Source organism: Rhinopithecus roxellana, chromosome 19 (assembly GCF_007565055.1).
Source record: "Rhinopithecus roxellana isolate Shanxi Qingling chromosome 19, ASM756505v1, whole genome shotgun sequence".
Classification (NCBI taxonomy): Eukaryota; Metazoa; Chordata; class Mammalia; order Primates; family Cercopithecidae; genus Rhinopithecus; species Rhinopithecus roxellana.
This window is the reverse complement of record NC_044567.1, coordinates 54,231,084-54,254,702: the sequence shown is the minus strand read 5'-3', so window position 1 is coordinate 54,254,702 and position 23,619 is coordinate 54,231,084. Positions and strand designations below refer to the sequence as shown.

Here is a 23,619-nt window from a genome sequence, read left to right as displayed (position 1 = left end):
GCACTCCAGTCTGGGCGACAAGAATGCAACTCCATCTCAAAAAAAAAAAAAAGAAAGAAAGAAAGAAAGAAAAGATACAAATAGTATTGCAGCAGTAAAGGTGAGGACAATTACAAACAGAGATGAAGTCTTCAGAGAATACCAAAAACAACTTTGTACCAACGTGCTTAATGCTTTTATATAAAAATATAAATTACCAAAATTGACTCAATAAGGTAGAAAACCTAAACATTTACCACTGAAGAATTTGTATTAGTACCCAAAAGTATCCTCCTATAAAAACAGCAGGCCTAGAGATGTCACAGACTAGTTTTAGCAAACCTTTAAGGAATGAGAAAATCTCATTTAAACTATTTAAAAGGATCAGGCTGGGCGTGGTGGCTCACGTCTGTAATCCCAGCACTTTGGGAGGCCGAGGTGGGTGGATCACTTGAAGTCAGGAGCTCGAGACCAGCCTGGCCAACATGGGGAAACCTCGTCTCTACTAAAAATATAAAAATTAGCTGGACATGGTGGTGCATGCCTGTAATCCCAGCTACTTGGGAGGCTGAGGCAGGAGAATTGCTTGAACCCGGTAGGTGGAGGTTGCAGTGAGGAGAGATGGTGCCACTGCACTCCAGCCTGGGCAACAGAGCAAGACTCCGTCTTAAAAAAAAAAAAAAAAAAAGGATGAGAAGCTACCTAGCAATTTTATAAGACTGGACTAACACCTTGATATCAAAACCTGGAAAGGAAAACACAAGAAAATAAAAAATAGGCCAGTGTTGCTTTTGAACAGAGTTGTGAAAATCTAAATAAAATACAGTAGTCTCCTCATATTCGTGGGGGAAATATTCCAAGACCTCCAGTGGGTGCCCGAAATGTCAGATAGTCCCAAACCTGATTGCCACCAACAGAAACACCTCAGTTTGTATCTTTCGCCCACACATGTCATCCTTTTCTCATCTTTTTTTTTTTTTGAGACGGAGTCTCGCTCTGTCGCCCAGGCTGGAGTGCAGTGGCCAGATCTCAGCTCACTGCAAGCTCCGCCTCCTGGGCCCACACCATTCTCCTGCCTCAGCCTCCCGAGTAGCTGGGACTACAGACGCCGCCACCTCGCCCGGCTAGTTTTTTGTATTTTTTAGTAGAGACGGGGTTTCACCGTGTTAGCCAGGATGGTCTCGATCTCCTGACCTCGTGATCCGCCGGTCTGGGCCTCCCAAAGTGCTGGGATTACAGGCTTGAGCCACCGGGCCCGGCCTTTTTTTCATCTTAACTAAGCATTTTGCACTGTGGCCATAACTTTTGCAGTTTGAGGTGCAACACCAAAACTGGCAATAATTTTCTTTTTCCTTCTTCACCATTTCATCCGTACCATGGATCTCAGCAATCTTAGCATAGAATTTTCTTTCCTAATTAAGAACTTTCACCTTTCGACTTAAAGGAGGCACTTAACAGTTTCTCTTTGTCATATCCGAAGTGCCAGCATCACTCGTGGGCCTTGCACTTTGGGGCCATTATTAGTATGATAAGGGTGAGGGTGACTTGAACACAGGCAGTGAGATACTGCAAAGGTCCATCCCATCACTGAGATGGCCGCTAAATGACCGATGGGTAGGGGGTGTGTAGGGCGTGGATACGCTGGACAGAGGGAGAATTCACGTCCCAGGTGGATGGACTGGGATGGTGGACGATTTCATCATGCTATTCAGGACAGCACAAAATTGAAAACTTATGAATTATTTCTGGAATTTTCCATGTAATATTTTTTGGCCGTGGTGGACCGCAGGTGACTGAAACTGGATAAGGAGGACTGCTGTATTAATAAATTGAATTCGGCCGGGTACCGCGGCTCACCCCTGTAATCCCAGCCCGTTGGGAGGCGGAGGCGGGTGGATCACCTGAGGTCAGGAATTCGAGACCAGCCTGGCCAACATAGTGAAACCCTGTCTCTACTAAAAATATAAAAAATTAGCCAGGCATGGTGACGGGCACCAGTAATCCCAGCTACTTGGGAGCCTAAGGCAGGAGAATCTCTTGAAACCGGGAGGCAGAGGTTGCAGTGAGCCAAGATTGCGCCATTGCACTCCAGCCTGGGCAACAAGAGCGAAACTCTGTCTCAAATAATAAATAAGTAAAAATAAAAATTAAAAAAAGTCAGGATATTAAAAATAATATGTCAGAAGTAAGTGGAGTTTTACCCGTGGAATCAAAAAATGGCTCAACAGAAATGTAATTCACCAGGTCAACAGATTAAAAACCATATGGTTATCTCCTCAGATGCAGAAAAGCATTCAGTAAAATCCAGCATTTTCATAATGTGCTAAATGAATCAGGGGATCAGGCTAAATTTAGACTCTCATGGTGAATCCCTTTATGAAGCAGATTTCATCCCACTTAGATTTTGAGTAAACCCAGATTTTGAAATACTAGGTTTTCTTTTCATAAAGGTTTAATTTCATGACAGAACCCAAACATATCCAGAAGCTGTGCTCAGTTCTTTGGGAGAACAGAAAAACCTACAAACAAACCAAAAAATAATGGCCACCTTATTTGCATTTCCCGTATTTCAGTGGCAGACAGATGTATCAGGCATGTTTTTTTTTTGAGACAGAGTCTTGCTCTGTTGCCCAGGCTGGAGTGCAATGGCGTGATCTTGGCTCACTGCAATCTCCGCTTCCCGGGTTCAAGTGATTCTCCTGCCTCAGCCTCCCAAGTAGCTGGGATTACAGGCATGCGCCACCATGCCCGGATAATTTATATTTTTAGTAGAGACAGGGTTTCACCATATTGGCCAGGCTGGTCTCGAACTCCTGACCTCGTGATCCACCCTCTTTGGCCTCCCAAAGTGCTGGGATTCCAGGCGTGAGCCACCGCCCCCAGCCAGGCGTGTTCTTTAAGTAGCTGCCTCCCCAGCCATACCTAAGTAGGATTCCGTTTTCGCACCATGCGAGTGTGGTGCCCAGTGTATGATTGGCCTACCTGAGGCCGATGGGGCCTCAGAGTCCTGAAGCCAGTATCCTGTGTGCTGCGATCTCAGCCACCTTCCTCATTGACCGTTTCTTTTCTTTTCTTCTTTTTTTTGAGATGGAGTCTCACTCTTGTTGCCCAGGCTGGAGTGCAGTGGTGCAATCTCGACTCACTGCAACCTCTGTCTCTAGGGTTCGAGCGATTCTTCTGCCTCAGCCTCCCAAGTAGCTGGGATTTACAGGCATCCGCCACCACGCCTGGCTAATTTTTTTTGTATTTTTAGTGGAAATGGGGTTTCACCACGTTGGAGAAGCTGGTCTCAAACTCCTGACCTCAAGTGATCCGCCCTCCTTGGCCTCCCAAAGTACTAGGATGACAGGCCTGATCCCCTGCGCCCTCACTGACTGTTTCTTAGGGATGTCCTTTTTTCTCCTGTCTTATGCAGGTCCAAACTGAAGACGGTGCATGAGCGGATCCCCTTGGCTGGACTGAGCAAGCTTCCCAGTGTCCCTCAGATTGCAAAGGTGAGAAACCAACCAACCTGTGAGAGAAGGCGGCTTCCTCTCTCAGCCCGGGGCTGGCCTCTGGAGTGGGGTGCAGGCGTATCCTGGGTAGGCTCAGCCCTTAGGGAAGGGAAGGCCGCTTTACTCTTTGGCCCTTGACTGCACTGATGGGGGTCTGGGAGGGCTGTGGGCAGACGCCTCTGTCTTTCCTACATCCTCCATAGCTCATCCTTGTTGCAGAGGCTGCTTAGAAACAGTATCCTCCATGAACAGCTAGTTCGGGAGGTGAGAGAAGTGGAAAGATGGGCTGGATGTGCTGAGCGCCGTAGGACGTCCATGGAGGGGTGGGGGCGGGGTGGCCAGGGGAGCCTTCACAGCAGAGGAGAGGCCTGAGTTGGGCTGAAGAATGATCCAGATTGAGCATCCCCTTGAGTGAGGAGCCTGCAAACCTGGGAACTGAATTAGCAAAGTGGAGTGAGCGAGATAGCTGGGTTGGTTGGACCCTCACTCTGGGAGCAGAAATGTCACAGAACTGTGCTGGATACCTTTGGTGGCAGTTGTGGGCTAGATAGTTTTTGGCCTTATCTTCAGGCCGGAACGGAGACGAGCCTCAGGCTTTGTCTAATCCCTTCCCACACTTTATCAGCAAACCTCGGAAAGGGTAGTCGACTTGCCTGGGCACGTGTTAGTGAGCAGCAGTCAGAATCCCAGCCCAGGCCTCCTGACCCACATGCTTCGCCCTCCCATGCTGCGTTGTCCCGGTGGGCAGAGGAGCCCAGATGTCCTCTACAGATGTCATCCCTGACCTGCATGTTCTTCTGCCTTTCAGGCTTTCTGTGATGATGCAGTGGGACTGAGATTCAACCCTGTCCTGTACCCCAAGGTGAGGACCTTCATGCTCCCAGCACAGGGGCCCTGCTGCTCGGCGAGGATTTGCAGACCTGTGGCTCTTTGGGGAGTTCTCTGCATCGTCATGGGGTTTCGTGGGGTCTCCATGATAAGCTTCCATGTCTCCCTCTCTCCCTGCCCACCCCTTCACAAGCTGGTCCACTGGGAACCCATCCTCAGCCATGCCCAGGTCTCCAGCCCAGCTGAATTGGTCCCCAGGCTGCTGTGAAGGTGACAGAGGGTAGCAGTATTGTAGCTTCTCCAGCACACCTCAGTGGTACCTCCCTGAGGCCATTGCTGGAGGGGGATGTGACTGTAGCTGGCGGCTGGTGCGGATCCAGTCTGCTGTCACGGAGGGGCGGGAAGTACAGCAGGCAGACGCCCACTAAGAAGAGAAAGGCCGGACAGCTGCCCCCCACATTGCCCATGTTACTGCAGCTCTCAGGCCGTATGAGCCTCTGCTGCCTTCATTTATAAACCGGCTGGTTTTCTGATACCAGTTTCCTTTGCGTAGGTCTGATATTGACCCCAGTTCTCATATGGGAATGTGAGTGGGAAGAGAAGCAATAATAATAACCCACTGAAGAATAATTGTGGCATGAGAGGACTTACCTCCCCCACGGACAGGGAATTCCTTGAAATTGGCCACAAGAAAAGACCCCGTGCATCGGCTGCCTCTTCCTGAGCCGGCAGGCTCTGGAGAGGGACAGCAGAAGCAGAGCCGTGCTTCTGAGCTTCTGGGTCACACTGCAGCAGCTGAGGCCTGCTGGGGCCGGCTCTGTCTATCCTCTGAGTCCCAACTCTGACAACCAGGACCCATGAGATGAAATGTCTGGTGAGGAAGAGAGGCCCCATCCCAGCGGAGACATCCAGAATGCCCTGGAACAAACACCTTTTTTTTTTTTTTTTTTTGAGACAGAGCCTTGCTCTGTCACCCAGGCTGGAGTGCAGTGGCGTAATCTCGGCTCACTGCAAGCTCCGCCTCCCGGGTTCAAGCGATTCTCCTGCCTCAGCCTCCCAAGTAGCTGGGACTGGAGGTGCCCGCCACCATGCCCAGCTAATTTTTGTATTTTTAGTAGAGATGGGCATTTCACCATGTTGGCTAGGATGGTCTCGAACTGACCTCAGGTGATCTGCCCTCCTTGGCTTCCCAAAGTGCTGGGATGACAGGCGTGTGCCACCGCGCCTGGCTGGAACAAACACTTTTAGTGTCCATGATCGGGCATGTCACTCTCAGAAGCAGCCATGTATCCCTCTGCAGTGGCTGAGCGAATGGCGGAGTCCTCTCCTGCACAGAGCCTTTCGTCTTCCACGTGCCTCCGTTTCGCTATTTTAGCATCTGTTGATACTGGGAGCGTGCTACACTTCATTGAACATTTTCTCTCACTGAGACTGACTTCCCCTTTATAATGACAACGGAATGAGTGGGGTTTAACCAAACATTAAAACCCCATCATAAAGGTCTAACTTAACTACTGGTTTGGCAATTTTGGTTGTCAACTCATAGCCACCGAGAGAACAAATGGTGTTTATTTGCCCCGTTCTCTCTGTGGCTTGGAAAGCCTCGGGCCTTGGTAGTCATGGAAGAGCAGCTGTATTTTCATGTTTTCTATATTTGAAGGACCGCTGAGTCCGGCTGGGATGTACATCTGGCTGAGACGCGCGCATGTGTGTGTTTTTAAAATTTGCAGAGTTTAGAACGTCCTTTGGAAGTTCTCCATGGCCTGGTGCCTCTCCCTGGCAGGGCAGCTGTTCCTCCCCTGTGACTCACCCAGGCGGGAGTGGAGGGAGGCTCAGGGTCGGGCAGCAGCGCCCTCGCCGGGGGGAGCTGCGAAGCATCCGTTTCCCCAGACAGCTGACAGCTGAGAGCCTCCCAGAGATACACAGTGTGTGGCAACTTCACACAGGCCACAGATTCCAGCCAATAAGTTGTTCCTGGTTTGTTCTTCTTCTCGCATAACGTGTGGTTGAATCCCTCCTTTTCTTTTTTTTTTTTTTTGTCTTTTTCAAACGTCACATTTCATGTTGTCACCACTGTACTTCGAATCTACATTGTGCAAAGTGACCAGAAAGCACACCACGGTGATGGACCAAACTCTGAGATTGAACATTTCACCCCAGTGCCGTCTGGGGATCTTTTGATACTAAACACGTTTCTCATTCAAGTGAATTGAAATGCGTTAGTTGGGTTGATTCTCGGGAGCCTCATAAACAACAAAACAAAACAAAAACAAAGATATTGCGCCATCTTTGTTTAGTAATGTAATGTTTGTGTCTTTCGTAGCAAATAATTACTTCATTGAAGTTAAAACTTCCAAGCGTAACTTATTAATAGTCTTCAAATTCAGCTCAGATCACTCAAGTGGAAAGTACTCTGCTAAACACAGATAACTTAAAATAACTTAAACAGTTAATTGTCCATAACACCCACCAAGGTTGTTTTCCTAGACCAGTTTTAAGACGATCCATTAGTATTCCTTGCACAGGTGAAAAATGATACTCAATTTTCTTGTCTTTTTATTTTTAATGTAAAAGTTGGAAGGGACCTTCAAGTTTCAAGTCTCCACACTGAGAATCCCTCCTTTTTATTGCTGAGATTATCCCAACAGCTCCCAAATCTTTTCTTCCCCAATAAGCTGGTTCAGCTCTGATATTTCTGGAGGGTCATATAGCTGTTGATGATGATGGTGATGTGCTCAGTTCTTTCTTGTTGAATCTTCATAACCACACATCTGCATTTAACAGAGGAGGAAACTGAGCTCCAGAGAAGCAGCTCACTCAGAGCTACATAGGTAAAAAAAGTGGATTCAAAGCTGAAGTTTAGGCTGGGCATGGCAGCTCACGCCTGTAACCTCAGCCCTTTGGGAGGCCGAGGTGGGCGGATCACGAGGTCAGGAATTCGAGACCAGCCTGGCCAACGTGGTGAAACCCTGTCTCTACTAAAAATACAAAAATTAGCCAGCGTGATGGTGGGGGCCTGTAATCCCAACTACTCGGGAGGCTGAGGCAGGAGACTCGCTTGAACCCGGGAGGCGGAGGTTGCAGTGAGCCGAGACCATGCCACTGCACTCCAGCCTGGGTGACAGAGCGAGACTCCATCTCAAAAACAAACAAACAAAAAACCCCCCAAAATACGTAGAGTTTAATTTTTCTGATCTCAGTCATCACCTCTGTGATGTGTAATGGAAAAGGAGACTGGCCCAGGAGTCAGGTTTTAAACATTTCTTCTTTGCCTATTGTGTCGGGGTGTGTTCCTCCTTAGCGTGGTCTCCTTAGAGACCTCTCATTTCATGCAGAGGGGATGGAAGCTTGGTCAGGAGCAGTGACTTGCTGAGAATCGCACTGCTGGTTGGAGGTGGAATTAGGCCTAGAGTTATCCTTGCTGACCAGTTCTGGGGTTCTGGCTTCACTTTTTACACCACAGATTCAACACGGGGGTGAAATAAACTGCTGGACATGTGTACCCCCGAGCTTTGGCTGGCACATCTGGATGGGAGTGCAATGAGTGATACAGCGGTTTGGTTCCTACTGGAGAAGCCCAAGTTTTAGAAGCTAGCTGACTCTGGAGCTGCAGCCTGACTGTCTACTAACTATTTCTTTCCCTCCGTGTATGTGGAGGTTTCATACCAGGGGACACATTCTCTACCCAAATGGGTGCTTCCCCTTCCATGTGCTTTCTCACTTGCTTCCGAATTTAACAAATGTTTTTTTTTTCTTGCCGCCAATTTCCAGGCCTCCCAAATGATTGTGTCCTATGATGAGCATGAAGTCAACAACACATTCAAATTCGGAGTCATTTATCAAAAAGCCAGGCAGGTAAGCAACACCATCCATACCGGTGACCGTATCCCGTGGTTTCTCACTCAGGACTCTTTTTGTCCCCACCCTGAACCCGGGAGCCCTGACCTGCGTTCTTAAGCATTTGGAATACAACGGTCCCATTTAAGGTATGAATTAGACTGGAGGTGGCAGAACTTTCCAGCAAGGCTACTTCTTACAAAAAGGCCTGCACGTCCTAAAACAGTGATGCCATTTTTTTCAAATAGCAAATTCTCGTTCTTCCCGGCTGCCTCGGCTTATATGTATTTATGGGCTGCTGGTTATAAGAAAAACCAGACTAGGTCGAGGGAAGGGAGGAGCATAGGCTGCTCTCTCCTTGCCCAAATTTCTCCCCAATGGGAATGAACTTTTTCTCCCTGAACTTGAGTGATGTGATGAGTGGGTGCGTCTCTTCACGACTCTGTTCCGTGACGTCCTGTCGGCCGCTTGAAGTCAACCGTGGTGGAAGTATTTACTCTGTGGAAATTGGCAAACACCAGGGTTTCTATCTTCCTCCTTTGGAGAGCCGGTGACAAAATTTGCCAGCACACCACTGCTCAGCCTCTGTCTTTGGTAGCACTCACGCGTTGCTTTGGAGTTAACTGGCCGGAATCATGTTTCTCAAAGTGTGTTCCATGAATGCTGGTCTGATGGTGTACTCCGTGAGCAAATGACCTGGGGAGGCGTTGTCACTTGTGTGGGAACCTTTTAAAGGCTTTAAGAACCCCCAAGGTAAAGGACAATTTATAACTTTGTTGAACTTAGTGGTTTCCGTACTTACACAAACTTCCCGTCTTCCCTGCCTCTTTCCTACCACGAACATTTATTAACATCCCAAGTAGAGCGGTTAACTGAACACACGGTTTCCTCACCAAGCCTCTTTGAGAGGAAAGTTCCATGCCCATTTCATCTTTGTATCATCTAAGAGCCTCGCCTATAAATACACCTTCATATAAATATACTCCATTGTTACGTGAATTAATGAATGGATAAAAATGTGGCCCTACTTATGGCAGGTTAATAGTATCTTCTGATGTTATCTGTATTTTTTTTTTTTTGCATGATGATATCTTTCTTGGTTAGACAACACCTGATGTTCTCATTGAGAGATATTGGACCTTAAGAGACATGCGTTTGCTTAAAAATGTTCTAATTAGATGAAGAGTTTAGGATCTGCAAGACTAACACTGATGAATCTTATAATATAAGGGAGATCATTCAGGTAGCTACTATAATCATTTTCACATATTACAGTTTTATTTTATATAGCTTTGCTAATAAAACCCCCTCATGAAAGTTCTTTGCTTGTGAAATTTACCAAAGCAGATCTTGTAAGGTGATTATAATCCAATGTTCCAGCAAAGTTATAATTACTGAACATGAGCCATCCATCTCCGAGAGGGAGTCTGTGTACTGTTTATGTGCCTGATGCTGCTGTGGGGGAAAAAGCCAAGAAGATAAATTTTTTTTAAAGAACGTAGGCAGATTGTTGTGTTGTGCAAACCTGCAGCTGGGGGATATTTATTTATTTATTTATTTATTTATTGAGACGGAGTCTCGCTCTGTCACCCAGGCTGGAGTGCAGTGGCCGGATCTCAGCTCACTGCAAGCTCCGCCTCCCGGGTTCCTGCCATTCTCCTGCCTCAGCCTCCCGAGTAGCTGGGACTACAGGCGCCCGCCACCTTGCCCGGCTAGTTTTTTGTATTTTTTAGTAGAGACGGGGTTTCACCGTGTTCGCCAGGATGGTCTCGATCTCCTGACCTTGTGATCCACCCGTCTCGGCCTCCCAAAGTGTGGGGGATATTTAATATGAACATTTGTTGCCTCCAAGCCTTATGCTGGTCTCTGGATAGAAATGAGCTTCACCTAACTCTTGTGTTTGCTGTGCACTGTGCCGTGTACTCTGGGGGATACGGCGATGACTAAGACCCCTCCCTGAGTGCATGGTCAAGCCCAAGGCCAGTATCAAAGTAATGGCAATGCTACTCTCAGGCTGGATGTGAATCCTGCAAGAGAAGTGCATGTCCCAGAGTACATGCTGGATTGTTTTTCTAGTGAGAGATGTAGGTTGCCTGGAGGCAGCTGCTTTTCCACACTCTGGCCTCATGACCTGGGGCAACTAGGACATGCGGCTAGAGTTGTGACGACTTCATGGCATGCTATAGATCAGGGATTGGCAAACTTTTCTGGGTAAAGGGCCAGAGAGTAAATATTTTAGACTTCATGGGCCTTTTTTTTTTTTTTTTTTTTGAGATGGAGTTTCGCTCTTGTTGCTCTGGCTGGAGTGCAGTGGCACAATCTCGGCTCACTGCAACCTCTGCCTCCTGAGTCTCTGTGACAGCTGCTCAGCTTTGCCTTGCTGGTGCAGAAGTAGCAATAGACAATAGATAAATGAGCTGGCCTGTCTGCGTTCCAATAAAACTTTATCGATAAACACAGGCAGCAGGCCAGACTTGGCCCCTGGGCTGCAGTGAGTGGACCCCTTCTAGTGTGCGGTGTTTACAGCCTTCAGACATTCAGACCATATCCAGGATCCGTATCATAGCATTTGTTTCACCCTCTGCCACTGTTAAGATCTTTATCACACCTATACTGTTAACTGAAAATTTTCTTCAAAAAGTTTTTTTAAAACTTCTGTGCATTTATTTTTTATTTTTATTTTTATTTTTTTGAGATGGAGTTTTGCTCTCATTGCCTAACTAGAGTACAATGGCGCGATCTTGCCTCACTGCAACCTCCGCCTCCCGGGTTCAAGCAATTCTTCTGCCTCAGTCCCCCGAGTAGCCCGGGATTACAGGCAGCCGCCACCACACCTGGATAATTTTGTATTTGTAATAGAGACGGGGTTTCACCATGTTGGTCAGGCTGGTCTCGAACTCGTGACCTCAGGTGATCCACCCACCTCGGCCTCCCAAAGTGTTGGGATTACAGGTGTGAGCCACCACGCCCAGCCACGTGCATTTATTTTTAAAGGAAATTTTATATCACTCCTCTAACTGGAAAACCAGTATCATTTATCATGAAATGAAGGTAATTCTAAAAGAAATACTATAAAAAGCAAAATAAAATTATTGAAATCTACCAGATTCTGTTACCTGTTGAAGGCATGGAGCCTGAGGTCTGCTTGTTGTTGTTGTTATTGTTACAATTAACTGCTGAAGACATTCTGTTGAAGTGATTGGGTAGGCTAGAGTGTTTTTGTATCATCTGCAGCTCTTCATGGCAGCCTGTGCCTGTTTGCAGAGCCTTCAGCTGTTTGCAGATCTGCCACTGTGGGTAGAGCCTGTTGATCAAGGCCATGTTTGAAGCCTGTTACTGTTTGCAGAGCTCGCTACTGTTTTCAGCTTTGTTTTTTACAAAATTAGTCAGGCATGGTGGTGGGCACCTATAGTCCCAGCTACTTGGGATTCTAAGGCAGGAGAATCGCTTGAACCTGGGAGGCAGAGGTTGCAGTGAGCCGAGATTGTGCCATTGCACTCCAGCCAGAGTGACAAGAGCGAAACTCCATCTCAAAAAAAAAAAAAAAAAATTACTAACTTTTTTATCTTTAGGTATTTGTAGATTCACATAGAGTTATAAAAAATGATACAGCTAGATCTCATGTACCCTTTACCTACTTTCCCCCCAAAGTAATGTCTTACAAAATGATAGCACAATACTGCAACCAGGATGTGGACATCAGTCTCCCAGCTCCGGTCCGTAACCCCTGACCACCGCTCATCTGTTCTCCAATTTCTAAAACATTGTTATTTCAAAAATGATATATAAATGGAGTCATAGAGTACATAACCATTTGACGTTGGCTTTTTTCCAGTCAGCAAGATGAATCCAGGTTCTTGGGTATATCACTACTGTGTTCTTTTTCATTGCTGAGTAGTATTCCATGGTATTATAACTACCACAGTTCGTGTGTAACCATCACCCACTGAAAGACATTTTTGGCTATTATGAATAAAGTTTCTGTGAACATCTGTATATAGGTTTTTGTGTGAACATAAGTTTTCATTTCTCTGGGGCAAATGCTTAGGAATACAGCTGCTGTGTTGTATGGTAATTATGTGTTTAGTTTTGTAAGAAACTGCCAGCTGGGCGAAGTGGCTCACGCCTGTAATCCCAGTACTTTGGGAGGCGGAAGCGGGTGGATCATGAGGGCAGGAGATTGAGACCATCCTGGCTAACACGGTGAAACCCCGTCTCTCCTAAAAATACAAAAAAAATCAGCCAGGTGTGGTGGTGGGCGCCTGTAGTCCCAGCTACTCGGGAGGCTGAGGCAGGAGAATTGCTTGAACACAGGAGGTGGAGGTTGCTATGAGTCGAGATTGCGCCACTGCACTCCAGCCTGGGCGACAGAGCAAGACTCCATCTCAAAAAGACTCCATCTCAAAAAAAAAAAAAAACAAACTGCCAAACTGTTTTCTAGAGTGGTTCTTCTCACCAGTAATGATCCAGTTTCTCTATAACCTTGCCAGCATTTGGTGTTGTGACTATTTTTTATTTTAGCCATTCTGATAGATGTGTAGCAATATCACCTAACGGTTTTAATTTGCATTTCTCGAATGGCTAATGATGTTGGACATCTTTTCACGTGCTTATTTGCCGTCTGTATATCCTCTCAGGGGAAATGCCTGTTCATGTCTTTTTCTTTTTGAGACAGGGTCTCACTCTGTCACCCAGGCTGGAGTGCAGTAGTGTGATCTCAGCTCACTGCAACCTCTTCCCAGGTTCCAGTGATCCTCCCACCTCAGCCTCCCAGGTAGCTGGGACTACAGGCACGTGGCACCATGCCCAGCTGATTTTTGCATTTTTAGTAGAGACAGAGTTTCGCCATGTTGGCCAGACTGGTTTTGAACTCCGGACCTCAAGTGATCCGCCTGCCTTGGCCTCCCATAGTGCTGGAATTACAGGCGTGAGCCACCGCACCTGGCCGTTTTCATGTCTTTTGACCATTTTCTAATTGAATTTTTTTTAACTGTTGAGTTAAAAGTATTTTTTAAAATAACAGCTTTATTGAGCACATCAGCATAATTCTCATACCATATAATTCATAATGTTATGTAATTTATATCTCAACGAAGTGTGCAATTCAGTGGTTTGTAGCATAATCACTGAATTGTGCACCTGTCCTCACTACAGAACATTTTCATCACCCCCAAAAGAAACCCCACACTCACCAGCAGTCACTCCCCATCCCCCTTTCCTTTAGCTCCTGCCAACCTTAATCTAATTTCTGTCTCTACGGATTTGCCTATTCTAGACCTTTTATAAATGGAGTCATATAATATGTGACCTTTTGTGTCTGGTTTCTTTCACTCAGCGTAATGTTTTCAGGGTTTATCCAGGTCGTAGTATGTATCAGCACGTTGTTCCTTGTTTATGGCCAAATAATATTCCACTGTGTGGATAGCCCACATTTTGTCTATCTATTCATCGGAAGGACATTTGGGTTCTTTCTCCTTTAGGGCTATGACGAATAGTGCTGCTACTGATATTCATGTATACATTTTCTGTGGACATGGACATGTTTTCATTTCTCTTTGGTATATTACCTGAGAGTGAAGTTGCCGGATCCGGTAACTTTGGTTTATACCTCATATACAAGTTTGGTATATACCTCAGAGCAAAGTTTCTGGATCATATGGTAACTCTGCGTTTAGCTTTTGGTATATGCCTGAGAGCGAAGTTGCCGAATCATATGGTAACTCTGTGGTTAGCCTTTGGTATATACCTCAGAGTGAAGTTACTGGATCCTATGGTAACTTTGCGTTTCACCTTCAGTATATGCCCGGGCGTGAAGTTGCCAGATCCTATGGTGACTCTGTGGTTAGCCTTCGGTATATGCCTGGGAGTGAAATTGCTGGATTCTATGGTGACTCTGCATTTAGCCTTCGGTATATGCCTGGGAGTGAAGTTGCTGGGTCCTATGGTGACTCTGCGTTTAGCCTTTTGAGGAACTGCCGGACTGTCTTCCACAGTGGCTGTGTCATTTTCCATCTTCAGCAGCAGCGTGTGACGGTTCTGGTTTCTCCACACCCTCACCAACACTTGTTATTACCTTTTATTGCCTTTATTTTTCATCGTGGCCCCCCTAGTAGGTGGGAAGTGGTATATATCATTGTGGTTTTGATTACTTTAGAGTTTTGAGAGTTCTTTATATTTTCTTTTTCTTTTCTTTTTTTTTTTTTTGAGACAGGGTCTCACTCTGTCACCCAGACTGGAATGCAATGGCATGATCTTGGCTCACTGCAACCTCTGCTTCCCAGGCTCAAGCAATTCTCCTGTCTCAGTCTGCTGAGTAGCTGGGATTACAGGCACCCACCACCACGCCCAGTTACTTTTTGTATTTTTAGTAGAAACGGGGTTTCACCACGTTGGCCAGGCTGGTCTCGAATTCCTGACCTTAAGTGATCCACCCACCTCGGCCTCCCAAAGTGCTGGGAGTGAGTCTCCACCAGTCTCTCCTCCCTCTGCCCCAGTCCCACCGAGGGCAGCTACGGTGGATGTGCTGGGAGATAGGGAGAGAGGAAGAAAGGGACCAGGTGTCTGGGCAACCATATTCCTTCCTTTAGCATCACAAAGGATTTTTCTAATTCCTGCCCTTATTCCTGTTTCTCTTTCAGACCCTGGAGGAGGAGCTATTTGGGAACAATGAGGAGAGCCCAGCTTTTAAGGAGTTCTTGGACCTGCTGGGGGACACGATCACACTGCAGGATTTCAAAGGGTGGGTTTTAGCCAAGTGACGGCTCCAGTTCCATCAACGAGGGCACTAGAGGAAGGGCAAGGGGCAGACAGCTCAGTCCTAGGGAGCACATGTGAGAGTTAAAAACACACAAGAAATGAGGGATGGCTTTCCAGGGTCTGATCGCTCACTGCATTCCTAAGAATCAGGGGTCCAAGGAGTGATCCAGTGTGGCAGATTTCCCTAAGGCATTCATGTTTGGCCCCATACTTGTCTTCCTACTTACCTTTGGCCCAGACTGAGAATGGGAGGAATCCACCTTCCCTGTCACTCACCTGCCGGGTGTGTGGGAAAGGGAACCCCATGCAGTTTTTGGGGGAAATGACCTGTTTTGTTTTATTTTTTATTTTTTTATTTTTGGAGACAGAATCTCGCTTTGTCTATGCTTTTTTTTTTCTTTGAGATGGAGTCTCACTTTATCACCCAGGCTGGAGTGCAGTGGCACGATCTCGGCTCACTGCAATCTCCGCCTCCCGGGTTCACGCCATTCTTCTGCCTCAGCCTCCCGAGTATCTGGGACTACAGGCGCCCGCCACCACGCCTGGCTAGTTTTTTGTATTTTTAGTAGAGACGGGGTTTCACCGTGTTAGCCAGGATGGTCTCGATCTCCTGACCTCGTGATATGCCTGCTTTGGCCTCCCAAAGTACTGGGATTACAGGTGTGAGCCACCGCGCCCGGCCTGCTTTTTTTTTTGAGACGGAGTCATGCTCTGTCGCCAGGCTGGAGCGCAGCGGTGTGATCTCGGCTCACTGCAACCTTTGTCTCCTGGCTCCAACTTATTCTCCTGTATCAGCCTCCCAAAGTGCTGGGATTACAGGCTTGAGCCACCGCGCCCGGCCCAGTCTATGCTTTTTTAAGTGGGCAGTAAGATAGAACATTGGGGCCATTGCTTGGAAAACTCTGACCCTTGATTTTCCTTGGCCAAGGCCACATTTGGATGTGTCCAGACCTGGCCAGCCTGTTTTGTCCTTGGTGGCTGGCACACGGCTCCGGGTTCCAGAATGCCCCACCCCAGCAGCCAGATTGACACAAGCTCCTCACATCATGTGTGAAAATACCTAGCCCAGAGCCTGGCACGCAGCAGAGGTTCACTAATCGCTTTCTTCCTCTGCTTCCTTCTCTATCCTTCCTCCTCCTTTTTCCTTTCCTCTCTTCCTCCATCTTCTCCCTCCCTCAAGGTCATCTTGGCTGTCTGGAGTCAGTCACACCCGGGATAAAACTCCTGCTCCACCACTTATGAGCTCTGTGACTTTGGATAAGTGACATGACCTCTACAAGCTTCAGTTTCCTCACTGTAAAAAGGGAGATAAAGGGCTGGGCGCTCACGCCTGTAATCCCAGCACTTTGGGAGGCCGAGGCGGGTGGATCACGAGGTCAGGAGTTCAAGACCAGCCTGGCCAATATGGTGAAACCCTGTCTCTACTAAAAATACAAAACACACACACACACACACACACATACACACACACACACACACACACACACACACACACACACACACAGACACACAAACTAGCCAGGTGTGGTAGCGTGCACCTGTAGTCCCAGCTACTCTGCAGGCTGAGGCAGGAGAATCTCTTGAACCTAAAAGGCGGAGGTTGCAGTGAGCCAAGATTGCGCCACTGCACTCCAGCCTGGGCAATAGAGGGAGACTCCACCTCAAAAAAACAAAAAGAAAAAAACGGGAGATAAAGATAGTGTCAGCCCTACAAGGTTTTGGGGGGAATTAAGATAAAATACTGCTCACCAAACACTTAAGCAAGTGCCATGCAGTGGTAGTCATTATTGTTATTGTTCTTCTTTTGCTATCTTTCATTGACTTTGAGATGCTATCATTATAAGACATAACCTGTGACAAAATGTGAAAAAATGACGCGGCATGGTCACACCTGTAATCCTAGCACTTTGGGAGGCCGAGACAGGTGGATCACCGGAACCCAGGAGTTTGAGACTGGCCTGGGCAACATGATGAGACCCTATTACTAAAAAATATGAAACATTATAAAAATTAGGACCAGGCACAGTGGCTCACGCCTGTAATCCCAGCACTCTGAGAGGCCAAGGTGGGCGGATCACGAGGTCAGGATCACGAGGTCAGGAGATCAAGACCATCCTGGCTAACACGGTGAAACCCCGTCTCTACTAAAAATACAAAAAATTAGCCTGGCGTGGTGGCGGGCGCCTGTAGTCCCAGCTACTCGGGAGGCTGAGACAGGAGAATGGCGTGAACCTGGGAGGTGGAGCTTGCAGTGAGCAGAGATCATGCCACTGCACTCCAGCCCGGGCGACACAGCGAGACTCTGTCTCAAAAAAAAACACAAAAAACAAAAAATTAGCCGACTATTGTGGTATGCTCCTGTGGCCCTGGCTACTTGGGAGGCTGAGGCGGGGAGGATCACTTGAGCCCAGGAGGTTGAGGCTGCAGTGAGCCGTGATTATACTATTGCATTCCAGCGTGGATGATAGAGTGAACACTCGACTCAATCCAAAACAAAACGTGGTCCTTAGAATAGGTGAAATACAGTATATTAAAGCCCAGAAGGTCCTCAGAGATGTGAAATTCTATCCCTTTATTTTATGGAGGCCTAGAGAGACTAAACAAATTGTCCACAATCATGTGCTGATTGAGTGGCAGAAGTAGGTCTAGAACCCGGAGCTCCTGACCCCCTGTCCAGCATCCTTTCTGCCATGCCAAGCTGGACACATTTTCTGGCTTGTATTGTAGTGTTGGGGGTGCTGAGATTCCAGGTCCATCTTATTTCATTTTCTTTTTTTTTTTTTTTGAGACGGCGTCTTGCTCTGTCGCCCAGGCTGGAGTGCAGTGGCCGGATCTCAGCTCACTGCAAGCTCCGCCCCCCGGGTTCACACCATTCTCCTGCCTCAGCCTCCCGAGTAGCTGGGACTACAGGCGCCCGCCACCACCCCCGGCTAGTTTTTTGTATTTTTTAGTAGAGACGGGGTTTCACTGTGTCAGCCAGGATGGTCTCGATCTCCTGACCTCGTGATCCCCCCTTCTCGGCCTCCCGAAGTGCTGGGATTACAGGCTTGAGCCACCGCATCCGGCCTCATTTTCTTAAAGGAACCTGCATCTGCTGAAGACTGATCAAGGCTGGCAGCCGTGTGTATAAAGGCAAAAGGGACAGCTCCTGGAAGCCCACCCAGTTCCTTAGTGCCTTTCTTTCTTGCCTATGAGGAGAGAGCCAGAGAAGGGATTTCCCTGGATACTCCCAGGCTGGGTGCTGCAGTGGTTGGGCCTCTATCTTAGGGACTAGCTGGGCAGAAGTCGAGCATCTGCCACCTCTTCCGGCTGACTCCAGATGCTCCTCTATTGGGCTCCCCACCAGCCAACAGGATGGCCGGCTGCCCTGGCTCTGGGCAGAGGACTTGGACATGGCCTTGCAGAGAGCAAAGAAAGGCCTGCGCCCAGTCTTGGGGCCCATTGGCACTGGGGACGGGCATTTGTTTGGGATTGTGGATGGATGAGTTTCCTTCCCATATAACCGTCCAGTGTGGAGAGGACACAGCCAAGGCTTGAAATGGAGGTTCCACTTTGTCTTTTTATTTATTTAGAGATGGAGTCTCACTCTTGTTGCCCAGGCTGGAGTGCCTTGGTGCCATCTCAGCTCACTGCAACCTCCGCGTCCTGGGTTCAAGCGATTCTCCTGCCTCAGCCTCCTGAGTAGCTGGGATTACAGGCATGTGCCACCATGTCTGGCTAACTTTTGTATTTTTAGTAGAGACGGGGTTTCACCATGTTGGCCAGGCTGGTCTCGAACTGCTGACCTCAGGTGATCTGCCCGCCTCACCCTCCCAAAGTGCTGGCATGACAGGCGTGAGCCACTGCGCCCAGCCAGCTTTGTCTTCAAATGATGGATTTGTGGGGCGAGTGCCAGGGCTGATATACCTGGAAGAACAGATCTACCTGCTTTTCCCACATCACAGCCTGATCTGCCCTCAGCTGTCCTGTCTTGTCATGATAGAGTGAACCCCTGACTCAAACCAAAACAAAACATGGGGCTTAGAATAGGTGAAATACAATATATTAAAGCCCAGAAGGTTCTCCGAGATATGAAATTCTATCCCTTTATTTTATGGAGGCCTGGAGAGACTAAGCTCTGCTGCGTATAGTTAGGGAGCTTGCATTAAGTTGCCCACTTGGCCTCACTGTCTTTTCTCCCCATCTCCTGCCCTGTTTTGTTGACAGTTTCCGAGGAGGCCTGGATGTGATGCACGGACAGACGGGGGTGGAATCAGTGTACACGACATTCCGGGACAGGGAGATCATGTTTCATGTTTCCACAAAGCTGCCATTTACCGAGGGAGACGCCCAGCAGGTAACCTGGTTTGGGAGGGCTTTGGGAGCCCAGGGCGTGCGAGGTGAAGGCCCGCCTCTGGTCTGACCTGCTAAGGGACTGCGGCCCTCCCCATGTTCGTTCCCATAGCCGGCCAGTCGTTGAGCTGCATAGCAGCGTCATAGTCCGTTCTGTTGCGTTTCTGGCCGAGGCCGCGTCTCAGCGGTCCGTTCTGTTGCGTTTCTGGCCGAGGCCGTGCCTCAGTGGCCCTGGGCAGGAGGCAGTGCAGGGCTTGTGGTTCTCCCACATTGACTGATGGGAAAACTGCAGCACACAGTGGTGACAAGACTTCCTTGAGGTTTCTCCGTTTATTAGGGGCAGAGCAAAGAGCAGAGCCTGGGGGCCCTGGTCATAGTGGGTGGCAGTAAAGGGTGCATGGTGGGGTTTGCAGATGGGGGCATGAAGCCAGCTGTGCCACTTTGAGGCGTGTGACTCTGGGCAAGCCAGTTAACTTTCTCATCTGTAAAATGCGGGTAATACCACCCATGATAGAGGGTTATTGTGGAGATTACATACATTTCTGACTAGGGTTCATACGATGCCCAACTCGTGGCCAGCTTCCCACAGAACAGCTGTTCACTGTCCAGCCCCTGGTCATTTTGTCCCCCTTCCTGCCCCAGTGATGGAAGGCTGGTTATTGCGTGAGATTCCTTTCCCACCCTCAGCTTTCCTCATCTCACAGGCTCCTCTCTCACCACACCTGCGGGAATTCAGCCTTGACCTCTACCAGGGAGACCTGGATGAGACTCCTGTCCCCACGGCTTTCTTGGTGTGCCCCCCTTTGCTGCCCTGACAGCCATGCATCCCTGGGGAGAGCCGCAGCTGGTCCCCGGCTGTTGTAAGCCCAGTTCCCCGAGCCCGCCTTCTGCCCCTTTTCAGTCTGGGAAAGTAAGAAATGCAGGTGGGTCTTTGCCCAAACTCTGACCTGTGTGTCTCTGAGCAAGAACTGCGGAGGGAGCACAGAGGGAAAATTGTAAACATAGTGCCTGGCTTCTTAGGAAAGAAGGAAATTGGCAAACGAGATTATGAGTTGGCTCTAAAATAGCTACTGAATGTTCCAGAAACAAATGGAAGCAGAATTCCTTTTGTATCCAAAGTGGGTTTTCGTTCAATCTTTCACCTCCAGCCTCTCTGTTCCCTTATGGCCCCTCTCACCTGCTGCCCAGCCTGGGCCTGAGGTCTGTTCTCTCTGGGCCTTCTCAGTCTTATGTATGTTTCTTGGGAAATACACCTTGGCACAGGGCTCGGCTCTTGGTGGGGACTGAGTAAATATTAGCTTTCTCTTCCTGAGAAATGGGAAGATGTGCGTGGAGTAAGTGAGGTAAATTGTGTCAAAGCGCCCAGCACCGTGCTTGGTGTATAACAGTGTTCAGGGAATGAGAAACTCAATGTGAAGGGACTGCATGCAGTAGGTGCTTAATAAAACAACAAATGCATAGGCAGGCACCTAGCCTGGACTCAATGTACAGGAGAGGGGTTGTGTGTGTGTGTGTGTGTGTGTGTGTGTGTGTGTGTGTGTGTGAAGAGGTCTCACTCTGTCACCCAGGCTGGAGTACAGTGGTGCGATCATAGCTCACTATAGCCTCAAACTTCAGGACAGGGTTAACATTTCATATCCTGCATGAACAGCCCGACGTGGTTCCAGGGATACACCAGTTGCTTGGTGGCCGAGGTCACACCCAGAAGCACCTGGCCCTGCTTGGGATATGGAGTTATGGTTGGGAATCCTCCTTCCATCCCACCTGCGCCAAGCTAGGTCATCAGTGCTGTCATAATCTGCCACCTCATCACTCTCATTCACACCTTCAAGACCCCCTGACCTTCAAGACGTCTCCTCCTCCAGGAAGCCCTCTCAGGTTGCTGTCGGGCCCTGTGATTTCCCCTCCCCTCTGTCTCCAGAGCGGTCAGGCCTTTCATGCACAGCAGCTGATTTAGCCCTTGCTGGCGGGAGGCTTTGTTAGTTTTTTCAGGTGGCTTCTCCTGTGTTTATATTTCTCCCAGATAAAGGACAGGCTCTACCAGGGCAAGACCCAGACTTGCCTTTTAAATATTCTTGCCGAGTCCTGAGTCAGGGATCTACATGTTGTAGAGGTCAGTAAGATGCTCGCTAGTCTCCACCTAACCACTTGGCCATCTTCCCCATTTTTTTTCCCCTTTTTGGTGGCTTCTAAAGATTGAAAGAAGGTCAGGCGCAGTGACTTACGCCTGTAATCCCAGCACTTTGGAGGCTGAGGCGGGCTGGTCAGGAATTTAAGACCAGCCTGGCCAACATGGTGAAACCTTGTCTCTATCAAAAAATACAGAAATTAGTGGGCGTAGTGGCACGCACCTGTAATCCCAGCTACTTGGGAGGCTAAGGTGGAAGAATCACTTGAACCTGGGAGGCGGAGGTTGCAGTGAGCCGAGATTGTGCCACTGCACTCCAGCCTGGGCAACAGAGTGAGACCCTGTCTCAAAAAAAAAAAAAAAAAAAAAAAGATTGAAAGAAGAACCCCCCTGGTTTTCCCCAAATAGGAAAGCAACTGAAAAGATACACAAAGCACGAAGCGTGTTCCATGCACTCCTCCCGTTGCTGCCCCGCATCAGTACTGTGCTTTCAATCTTAAATTTCCAAAACAACCACCGCGAACTCTTCTTACTCAGAATTCAGGTGTCCTGTGTGCAAATGAAAGTGAACCCACTCTTTCCCCAAAACATCTTTCATGATGTTCCTAACTGGCTGATAACCTCTCAACACTTTTTATTTAGCTCCAGAGAAAGCGACACATTGGAAACGACATTGTGGCCATCATCTTCCAAGAGGAAAACACGCCGTTTGTCCCAGACATGATAGCCTCCAATTTCTTACATGCCTACATCGTCGTGCAGGTCGAGACCCCAGGCACGGAGACCCCATCCTACAAGGTAAGGAGAACGCCTTGTGGGAGGAAGTGGTGGGCCTCGACACCTTATCCTGTGTGGATCTTATGATATCAGAAGGCACTAGTCCTTAGGAGTCAGAGATTCTCCGTGAGTTCTCAGGTTTCTGGGGTTTGGAGCTAGATTCTGGGTGGGGAGGAGCTTCCAAGGCCACCTGATCCCCCTTGCTGCCTCCAGGCTCAATGGCATCTTACTTGAGAGTTAAGGAGCTCTGAGTGTTGTATTTGGAATCTGGTAATGCCATTTGCTCGAGTAAGGCAGAGCTACAATAAAGAAACAGCGTGGAAAGGACTAGCAGGAAAGGGTAGCGATAGAAGGGTGGTAACAAAGGAAAGAAAGAAAAAACGTGTTTATGGTGAGGGTGGAGAGGAGGGGCCTGGTAGACCCCGGCCACTGGGTGAGCCCCTGGCCTGGCTGTTTTGGACAAAGGATGGATCTTAATTTAAAGGACTCCAGGGAGGCAGATACGCAAGCACCTGGGTCTGAACCTCCCAAGCAGTCACGGGTCTGTCAGATGGCTCGAAATCCTCGCCAGTGCAGTTGACAGCGAGACGAAGCAGTTCATTGCCCCTGCAGTCCCCTGCTCCCCACTCCTCATGGCTGGATCGCTGACCCTCCCCTCCTCTGCTCCACCAGAAAGAATCTTGACCTCTTGGGCAACAGTCTCTTGGAATCACAGTGCTGTGGCGGGCACAGGACTCAAGGGCGATAGACTGAGGCAGGGTTTTCAAGGTGAGGGTTAGGCAGTCTCTGACTCCCTGTAGATAAGTGCAAAATGCTGAATTTGTGCCCTTCCTTGGATTCCTGAAAAGAGAGGCCGTACCTTAAATTCTCAAAGGGCTTCCTGCTCTGCGAAATATCAGGAACCGCTGTTCTAAGGGAGAGGAAAGATGGGCCTGTGATTGCTAATGGGAAACTGTGAGACCTGACAATGATTCCCATCAAATAATTTCAGCCATACTGATTCCTGGGGTTCAGATGCCACAGCACTTCCACTCAGTTAAGTGCAAAATTCACGTCACCTTTTAAAACCAAATGTGAATCGTCAGAAGAAAATAAATAGAGGCTGGGCACGGTGGCGTACGCCTGTAATTCTAGTGCTTTGGGAGGCAGAGGCAGGAGGATTGTTTGAGGCCAGAAGTTCAAGACCAGCCTGGGCAACATAGCGAGACCCTGTCTCTAAAAACAAAACAAAACAAGCAACAGAAACCAAATAGCAACTCCCTGCTGTTGAGGTTGATTCCTTTATGCCTAGGCTCATGCATCCCTGCCATTGAGCAGTTTTAGCTGAAGTTGGAGAAGACATGGTGTGGGCTTTTCTTTTCTTTTTTCTTTTCTTTTCGTTTCGTTTTTTTTCCCCTTCCCTCCCCTCCCCTCCCGTCCCCTCCCGTCCCCTCCCGTCCCCTCCCCTCCCCTCCCCCTCCCCTCCCCTCCCCTCCCCCTCCCCTCCCC

General features: G+C 48.5%; 1 protein-coding gene across 7 annotated transcripts in view; it reads left to right on the top strand.

The window, feature by feature from the left end:
• Window positions 1–23,619, top strand: part of RAP1GAP2 (RAP1 GTPase activating protein 2) — a 255,997-nt gene that overhangs the window by 194,802 nt on the left and 37,576 nt on the right. For all 7 annotated transcript variants that reach the window (XR_004054922.1, XM_030922800.1, XM_030922801.1 and 4 more), the window contains 6 exons: window positions 3,395–3,473; window positions 4,282–4,335; window positions 8,073–8,156; window positions 14,777–14,877; window positions 19,101–19,230; window positions 21,997–22,152. Coding sequence is in view for 6 of the 7 variants with exons in the window: in XM_030922800.1 (XP_030778660.1) it covers window positions 3,395–3,473; window positions 4,282–4,335; window positions 8,073–8,156; window positions 14,777–14,877; window positions 19,101–19,230; window positions 21,997–22,152 (604 nt within the window). In the remaining variant the exon portion in view is untranslated. The remainder of the gene's footprint in view (window positions 1–3,394; window positions 3,474–4,281; window positions 4,336–8,072; window positions 8,157–14,776; window positions 14,878–19,100; window positions 19,231–21,996; window positions 22,153–23,619) is intronic.